The 10,000-nt window shown below is 35.7% G+C and overlaps 1 protein-coding gene across 2 annotated transcripts in view; it reads right to left on the bottom strand.

Annotated features, from left to right (window-relative positions):
• Positions 1-10,000, bottom strand: part of LOC136832808 (uncharacterized) — a 348,711-nt gene that overhangs the window by 118,561 nt on the left and 220,150 nt on the right. For both annotated transcript variants that reach the window (XM_067094392.1, XM_067094393.1), the window contains 2 exons: positions 1,426-1,559; positions 214-345 (listed from right to left, as the gene is read on the bottom strand). In XM_067094392.1, coding sequence (XP_066950493.1) covers positions 214-345; positions 1,426-1,551 — 258 coding nt within the window. In that variant the 5' untranslated portion in view covers positions 1,552-1,559. The remainder of the gene's footprint in view (positions 1-213; positions 346-1,425; positions 1,560-10,000) is intronic.

Genomic DNA, 10,000 nt, shown 5'->3' with positions numbered 1-10,000 from the left:
GCATATATGAATGAAAAGTCTTCCAGTGAGGAGTTGGCTGAAAAGGTCATGCTAATATTATAATATTAAAATATAGCATAATATGTCAATTTTACCTGACAGTAATGGTACGTAATTACAATTTAAATGAAGAAACAGCAACTCGAAAGCCAGACAGCACTGACTCAAATCAGACTTTAAGACATTTCCAACAACCACGATGAAAGCACTCACCACTTCCCCGTTGACAGCAGACACGTCTCGGTAGGAATAACTGACATTATAGGTCAGTCCGATTTTTGTGGTGGAAATAGGGCCATAGAAGGAAACCACTGCTGAGTTGTTTTCCATGTTCAACATCTCAAGCTGCGAAGGGAAAAATATTGACCAGCTGGTTTCAGGATGCAATTGCATTGCATTAGGTTTTCAATGTCATATTTTCTATATTCAGGTTTAAAAAAAAAGAAGAGATGAGATAAAGATAGGAAGACTATACTAGCAATCTCATCGAAATCACTGCAATATGATAAGAAGCTTGGAGTTAGGAAGAAGGGGGTTTGAACATGAAAGTTCTGAAAATGAAGGACACTAATGATAGAAAGATTTTAGGAATGCAAGCAAAGCACGGATGAAGAAAGCCTACGAGGAATGAGCAAGCTCAGTTCTAAACATAAGGAAGTCTTTTGAAATGCAGCTGTAAGATGCACGACGAGTAGAAATTAGCGGTTCGGGAAAATTTACTCAGTGATATATGTACAACACAATGAAGGCCGAAAAGAAAGATAGAAAAGAAAGAAAGAGAGAGAGAAATAAAGTCTGAAATTCTAAGAAAGGACTATTTCGAAGCGTCAGGGAATGATAATAATTAAAAAGCACAGTTGAATAACACGACAGTTTTTAATACAATGTTCAGTGAAAATTAATTACCGTACCTGACCTTTCATGATGCAGAGAAAGATAGAAAAAAGTATGACAACGGCATCAGGTGTCCACAGAATGTCTAGGAAAATGCCTATTATGGCCAAGTTAAAGTATGACAGGTGGAAATGATCAAAAGGAAATACCCGAAGAGTGAACTGAGGGAACAGCTGCTTCTGTGAAAGCAATATGTGGTTATTAACCGCAAGTTTATTGAAAAGTATATTTGTGTTACGTTATTCATTATTTCGACGGTCATTGCCACAGTGTAATAGGTACAATGATCCTAATGCTAAACTCCAAGTGGGAAAAAGCTTCAAACAAGAAAATTATAACCTCGTGGGAAAGAAACTCTGGTTATAATGTCTCGATTCATTACGCACATTTTTGGAGTTACTCAAAACTAGATCAGGATGACAGGAATAATTTGATTATTCGAAATCTCGCAAGAACACATAATTCTTGTTGCCTTTGCCCTCTGATATTGGAACGCCAGTTTTTCGCAAGAAGTTGGCAGACCTCTCTCACCTCTATATCAGTCGTTGTTCCGGCAGGAAGAGTCATGGTAACTGTCATGGTAACTTGCTCTCCCAGCATGACCGTCGTCTGCGTGGAAAAACTTGAAGTTAAGACCACTGCAGAATCTTGACACATTGCCCTGCCTAGAAAAATGAAAATAAAAATGTGAAATGATTAGTGTCGTTAAACTCCAGTAGTTATTGAAAGGATATTACAGACTAAAAGATTAATTTACTTGGCCAGTCCAAGCTTTTTTACATATTTAGAAATATTTCTCAGCATGATGCCATGTTTAAAGTCTTATAATCTGTTTCTGTATGAAAATGAGGGCATCTTCTCACTAATGAGTTTACTAGTGATATTTGAACATTTTTTCTTGCATTAGGTGGACTGGGTTAGGACTGTTGATAACACCACGGCCTTTCGCTAGGAATATTAAAAATATAAATCAAAAGCTCTGTACGGCACTTTCTCAAATCTAAGTAATACCACGAAGGTTTTTATTATCTGCGAAGACTGTGTGTTGACATATGCATTTCGTCTATGTATGTCAACGACTGCTTTATATTTTATAAATGTTGCAACATTTGGTTTCTGTATCAATTTTGGTTATTAAGAATCTTTGCAGAATTTTGTCTAGACATGGAATAAGAGAAAAAAGATTACAGAGAATGTCCCTAAAGCGCGTAGAAAACTGGCAGCTGAAACTGTGTTTAAGAGGTTATTGCTGTTGACTTCGGCAGAGAACAAAGTATTTTAGATGCCTGAAGAAGTCGAATCAAGCATTATTTAACTTTAAGGAAAAGCAAGCACTTTTTTTGAAGTGAGTTTTGGTGTACTAAAGAATAGAAAATCTTGGAGCAAACAGCGGCAAATATCTAAAGTAACGCTCACAAGAGTCGAAAAAGGTATTTGATGATGCTTATTTTTAAAAAAATGAAAAATTTAGAGTCAAAACAAACAATTTCTGACCAAAGTTTAATGGTGGAGGCCTGAGTGCAATAATAGCTACCCTTGCATAAGAACTTCTGCATAAAAATGTTAAATGTTCAAGATTTATAAAGACCTGCTTGTATACAATGTAACCGTGTGATCATACACACAAACACACACACACACTATATATATATACACACAGTATATATATATATATATATATATATATATATATATATATATATATATATATATATATATATATATATATATATATATATATATTTATATGTATATGTATAATTGTTTATGTGTGGTCACATAGTTACATTGTATACAAGCAGGTCTTTATGAATCTTGAAATATTTAAATGGTATACACATTTTTGTATAAATTCTTTCACTTAAAATCTGATTACGTTCATTACGTGCGGGATCAATATCATGATTGTTCTCTTGATCCTATATTGTTATTAATTTTTTGCCTGAAATGTCAAAGTCTATGCTGTTCCTGTTTGTACTCTTTACCACCTGTTTGTAAACTACAAAAACGGAAACTTCTTAAAACAAGGATTGAACTGTTTACCAATTCAGCTTTTTTCACGGGGATGCTTTCACTTCTATGTTTACTTCAGTCTGGTTTAGTTTTTCCCATACGTACACTTATGCCCTGAAAAATGTCGATATTTATTTTAAAAATATTTTGGTAATTCATAACAGGTATGCTTCCAACAAATGCTCGATGATTCGGAGTTTTGCCTTTCAAAATAATTTGCTTTCTTAATAATTGTATTTCGAAGTTTTTGATTTGGGAAAAATGTTTTCAAAGCTTTTTTGTAAAAAAATGTTTTCGATGAAAAATCTCTTTCATAAAAAAATGGAATGGTGAAACAAAAAAGGAAGAAACTGCATGTATCTTTACTGTGGCAATCAAAGCAGGGACCTAGAGAGCAGAGAAATCATTATTCTTCAAGATGAAAGAAGCGAAAGTCAATGGAAATGTCAGACAGCTGTCGAACTGATGGAAAACAACCGAAACTTTATGAAAGAGGTCAGGCATGAGCTCGGAGTTGACAGAATCTCAAGTTCTCTGTGTGTCAAGAGCAAACAAATTACGAGAAGGACCCACGAGGATGCATCGTTAGCGTAACGCACAAAATATAAATACAAGCAGCAAAACGAAGGCATAAATCATTCACTTTACATTTTTACTTCATGTATTTACTTGGATTCCATTCAATTCGTAAAGGGAGCAAATAAAGAAATTATACAAAACAGTCTATGCTAAAATGAAAGCAAACTTCACAAAAGAGAAAAAGGGGTAAAATGCCAGACAACCGTAAAATTCTGTATTGACCGATTCAACAAGAAAAATCACCAAGTCTGAACAGCACCAGAAGATCAGAAAGAGAGAAATCACCTTAACAATATAAAACAAAATATCAGCACATACAGACATTCAAAAGTTGTCAAAAAACCTACAAAATCACCAAACGTACTTCCCGTCCATGACTTTGCAAAAGGTTGCTGGATTATTAAATAAAATTAACCCGCTAACTTTAATAAAATAATGCCTACGGACTTGCTAAATGGTTGCTGAATTTGCTGCACCCAACGAGAGAATACATTGCAAATGATGTAAATGTAAAAAGCTCCTAATTCATTCCTAATCAAGTTAGTCATGCAGTCTACCACTACCTATTGCCATATAGAAATTGCGCTGAAACTCAAGCAGTCTTATATGAAATTGTACCTTATAATCTTACCAAGCACATGTCACTTCCTAACAACAACTGGCAAAATTGTTTTACCTAGCAGTCACTAACAAAAGTCCATTGCATTTGAAAACACAACGTTATTTGGAAAAATTCACATGCTGAAATCTCGACTCCCAATCCATATCATGATTATCACAGTCATTATTAACCATGAAGAATAGCGGAGTAATTACTAATAAAACATATCGGTAAGCTAGGTAAACTACCTATCAACAGATAACCCAGTCACCAGCAGTATGATCATTTGTATTCAAAGCGTCTCACCCATCACTGCAAGATGCATAAATAAAAGAGATGCACAAATAATGAGCACAATATCCCAATATAGCGAATTACTGTGACCTCCCTAAAATAATTCTCAAAATAGACAGATTTGTATTGTGTGTGTTATGCCAGCTTCATTAATACTAGGATATAAAAAAAAGGCGTCAGAGGGTCAGAATATAATAGAATATATTTGGGCAAAAGGCCAAGCTCTGGTACCTATGAGGTCATCCAGCGCTGAGACAGAAATTGACAGTAAAAAGGTCAGACACTGCCACACTAATGCCCTCACGTGTCTTTCAAGGATCACTTTTTCAGATGGGGAGAGCTCCAAGCACATTCCAAGAATTTAAAAAAGCAAGTGCACGTTGCCAGTATTAGCTACCCCTAAAATTAAGCAAAACAATGAAACCAGAGTCAGCAGAGGAAAAACAAATCAACGTAGTTCTGCGCCAAAAATGGGGGAGACAAATTGTAGTTCATCGTATCCAGGGGCAGGAAAACGCAGCGCCCAACTCGACCAGAAACCTTGAAGTGCACGATGACCTCGATCCAGATACTGCAAACACAATGCAATACTCAGGCAGTGGGTTATTGTTAGGCTCCACATTTGCATTATCACGTCAGTCACTATCGTGAGTGCCATTATCATTATATTCACTATCAGGGTTTGTAACCAATTCAGAATGGAACACAATATTGCATTTTCTTTATAAGCTTCACACAAGGATTTGCTTAAGCCTTTGAAATTAATTACAAGTAGCACAGCAGAATGAAGGCCAGGAAGAAACAATACTTTAGTATATCAAAACACCTCTTCTTCATAGACTCAGTTTAGGAGAAGTTAGTTCAGTGGTAAAGGGCAGTGCAAATGTATGGGCTTAGTGCTTCAAGCAAATTAACTTACTCAAAATTCATAAACTACACGTATAAAAATAATTCAATTCCAAGGGGAGAAGGGGATACGCCATTTAGGTATGAAAATATTTTACCTAACGAGATATGACGATGTTGGGATGCATGAGATCTTATGACAACGAAGATTGCTAAAGGTCCAATTACAAAGAAGAAAATTGATTTTCCCTGAGGACAGCTAAATTCCATAACAGCAGAGCCCTTAGCAGCAGCTTACTTGTTGGTCATAAATTAGGCATGCAGTGTTGCTTCAATTTAATGAACGAAAGAATGAATTATGATTTCCTAATTCCGCTATCGGAGACTCTCATCTTGTGTGTGAATAGATCATCAATGATGATGTTCTCCCTAGACTCCAATACATCCGCGTATGACGTATTGAGGCCACGGAGGCACGTCTCAGCCATACAAGGTCTGTGAGGTTTAAGCAAACTGCTCTTGGAAAACATCTAAATACTATATTGATGCCAGAACCACCTACACTAATCAGGGAGAGTCATCTTTCCTAAAAGGCTCTAAGGGTGAGCAAGATACTAACATAAAAGCGAATGTGAACTTTAATGTAATGAGATCTCCCATTTGAACTGGACTTAAAGATTTAATAGAGAAAATGCTGGATCTAGGCGCGGTGTGACAACCATTTTAAAGACAGTAAGCCCCTCTAGGAGGAATAATCATCTCCATGAATCGTACTCCGTTCAAGGCATGAGAAGTGACCACTATATTTCAATTAAAATTAAACTGAACAATAATTGTTCTTCCGTTATGTTAATTTTCTACTTATGAACACTGATTTTTTCCTGTTTCTATTACTGACCCATGCATGGAAGATCTTCTAGTTTCCTAATGACAAGAGTGATCCAAAAAGATGCAAGGACTACTGAAGCCTGATCTCTGGTAGACAAGGCTTTATAAAAAAATTGTTGCTGATCTGGTTGGCCCCTTGCCTAAGACGAAGAAAGGAAATTATGAATGTGGCATGTTGTAAATTGTACTGCTTCTCCCGTCATCTCTTCTGGCGGTCAGCAATACTCGGCTTGATCGGTTGTGACATTTGTTTTCTCATATCATCAAGCATATGTATTCCTTATCTACCGACTTCCTTTAGGGCAAGGCTTCACTGTCTTCCTTCTCCTTTCATTATTTTGTATTGCCCGGTCAAGGTTCATCAACCTGTTAATCACATGGGACCTTGCATAAAAAGAAAAGAGCTTTAATCGAAAGAACAGCAGTTCGAGCCCTCGGGGAAAGAGGGTGTGGGAAGGCTTCTCTCTTTCTATAGCTCTTGAGCAAGAGGCCCTAGAACTTAAATGTAATCTTTAAAGTCCAGATTAGCTGGAGCATATCTTCATGTGTTACAAAGCGTACTGCTGGTGATTAAGTCCTACTGGTTCACGATTAGCGTCTAATTATAAAACTTATTCTTATTCAAAATAATGCAATGCAATGTTCAGAGTTTAGGAATGGACGGTCAGGTCTGCTATCAGCGAAGGTTCACTGCGCGGCATACATTGTTAGTAAATGTACTAATACCTTCTCAACAATTGGTTAAGAAATCTTGACCCCCACGGACTTTAGGGGACCTTCGTGAATTATCTTGTGACAAATGTTATTATGGGCAAAATCAATGGAAGGAGATCGCGTGAGGTTTGTCTGTCTTTCACTGACTACAGAACAGCGATAAATACACATTCCTCTGAATCCTTGACATTAAACGTCGTTCTTAAAAAAAAATATTAAAAGAATTGCTGTGTATAATTTACCGGAATCAAGGACAAACTCATTGACGTGTGCGACTGGTTAGAGCTCATGTTATAACTTTGTTGAAGAAGCGCTTTAGCTTTATATTTATCTATTTATATTCATTTGTAAAGCTGCAATGTCTGAAATGTTCTGAGTGGTTATGATTCCTTAATCACTAGAGCCCCTCTACTGGGAGCTACAAAACATAAAAGCTTTTCAATCACATTCTAACAAATAAATAACATCATCCAAGCGTTCATATCTGCTTCAGATGTTACTTGATATCATATATCTGATAACATCAAATTACCTGCATGAGTCTTTCCAATGGATCAATGGTAATTTGTTTGTTTAGAGATCTGCCTTTTCGATATATATATATATATATATATATATATATATATATATATATATATATATATATATATATATATATATATAGTCTTCTGACAGAACATCTGTCAACAAACGGAAATGGTTGTTTCCTAAATATAAGGCGAATCTTTACTTCATTTGTATATTTTTATACGCATCCTTTAATCACAATGAATTTGGTTCCAACAGCAATTTTTCATGACCTCGCGAACGTACGTATGTATGTATATGACAACTAATGAAATAAATTTTATTTTAATCCTACTGGATACTTAGCGAAATCAACCACCGATTTGCAGGTCCTTTGGCATCATTTAGAATTTAAAATCAATAAAAACTGAAACCGTCACCTCTTTCGAAGTCTACCTACCACAGTGTAAAATAAATGGCAGATGTCTGTGTTCGTCTTTTTAACGAGGTAACGAATACTTTGCGATTTTTGCGATTTATGAAGGGAGTGAGACAAGTAGCAATTAAATTTCAAGAATTGTTGGAAAGTGGCGTAGCCATGCGACTGTACTGGAACGATTCCAGTTTGGAAGTGATAATGGGCATCCATGGGCATGAAAAGAATGCTCCATGCGGGAAAACGCTTCATTCAGTGTAAAAGCAACGGTCCGGAGAAACAGCTAACCAACCTTCAAAATGATTCTTTTAACTTATATTAGCATTTTACAAGGTTAAAATTCACGGTAAGCGCGTGGTGGTATGAATTTGGGAGCTTGCTACGCGTAAACCAGATGTAATAATTAAGAGAAAAGGAAAAGGGGGAAATACTTATTTCACAGACCTCATCTGTTTCTGAATAGTGACAGAATTGAAACAATCGCCTCAAATTACGGAAACGCTTCAGACAAGATACACCAAAAAATAAGCATTGTTTGTTTCTCAGGTTTAATCGGATTCCACGTTAATCAGCGACTTGTCAAGTCACAAAACTTAATCGTAGTATAACGATCCATGATACATCTAAACATTTCAACGATTCAACAGTCCACTGATTGATTTCAACTCTATTACAAATCAGCTGATGATGAAAACGTTTTAACACAAAATAATAAGTGCAAACTAATCCCATAATGTCAAGTACTGAACACCTGCTAAATAAAAGCATAAATATGGTTGAGCTTACCATAAAGGCAGGCAGAGACCAGGAGAATAGCCCAGAGGTTCACTTCCATTGTGGCGGGACGTCTGAGGGCAACGCTGTCCAAGGGAAGAGCGTGGGACCAAGTTTCGCACGCGCACACTCTATTATTCAGGCAGCTTATTCTGAAGCACTGTCACACTTTATACTTTTTTATGACGTTTCTTGTGTTCGCAGAAAAACCGGTAAAACTGCCATGACAACAAAATCCTCGAGTAAAAACGATTTACTTTCTTCAACTATTTTCATTATGAATTTCATAAAGCAAATATGTTTTTGATATTGCATGATTGTTCTCTTTTTCATATTACAAATATTGTCAACCAATACGTGATCTCCGCGATAACCGATATAATTTACATTTCCTGTTAAACCATCATTATAATGACTGCGTCGCTAATCTGCTCAATAATGAAACAGCTAAATAAAGACAAAAATAGTCTCCTACACTGACACTCAATGGTGATGTGCCTGTATAAGTGACAAACATTAATACAAATATAAATATATATATATATATATATATATATATATATATATATATATATATATATATATATATATATATAGTGTATATTTATATACATATACATATACATATAATGTCTATATATATATTATATATAAATTTATATATCACGTATGAAGATGTACTTATAAAATAACAAAAACAAATAATTCTTACAATATACAAATATCCAAGTAACAGTGGAAACAGTTTCTAAAGAAGCCGGATTCTCTAACTTGCATAAACGAATACTTGTATTTCTGTGTTGTTGTTGTTGTTGTTTATGATTAAACTGGCGTTATGCTAGCACAGGCTCTTGCTCGTAGATCACCCCGTAACTTGTAGGTGAAGTTCTACTCAAGATCCTGAATGGAAGAGTAACGGAAGGCGTTACACTCAACAAAGTTGCCAGATACTGCCATGCAACCCAATTACTCTACCGATTTTTGTTCTTCGCCTCCTTGTGTCTAGTTCCTGCTTTCTAATTTTCGTAGTTATTCACTTACATTACCTAATATCAGCAATATAGTCTTTGGTTGTGCATATACTTATATCGAGTAATTTCCATATGGAGTTTTCTCTCTATCTTGCCGGAGACTACTGAATTTGAAATTTTAAGCTTAATCAAGCTATTTCAAGCAATATCGTTATTCATTTACGAAATTCTTACTCAGTCACAAACACGTCGCAAGCTTAGACAAGTTTCTGAAACGCTTGATATACTTTCCTTCTTTTTCCCTATTTCTTACACCGTGTATTACTGTGTTGCAACTGCAACATCAGTGAAATACACAGTACAGGATGATGAAGTGAAATACACAGTACATGATGACGATAGCTGACTACACAGAACGATTGCGTTTAGTACTCAACTTACAACACTTACTCCAAGCTTAGCTTTTGATTGTTTTGAGAGGGA

Source organism: Macrobrachium rosenbergii, chromosome 50, assembly GCF_040412425.1.
Source record: "Macrobrachium rosenbergii isolate ZJJX-2024 chromosome 50, ASM4041242v1, whole genome shotgun sequence".
Taxonomy (NCBI): Eukaryota; Metazoa; Arthropoda; class Malacostraca; order Decapoda; family Palaemonidae; genus Macrobrachium; species Macrobrachium rosenbergii.
Note: the sequence above shows the minus strand (reverse complement) of the source record. Positions and strands in the feature narration are given on the sequence as shown.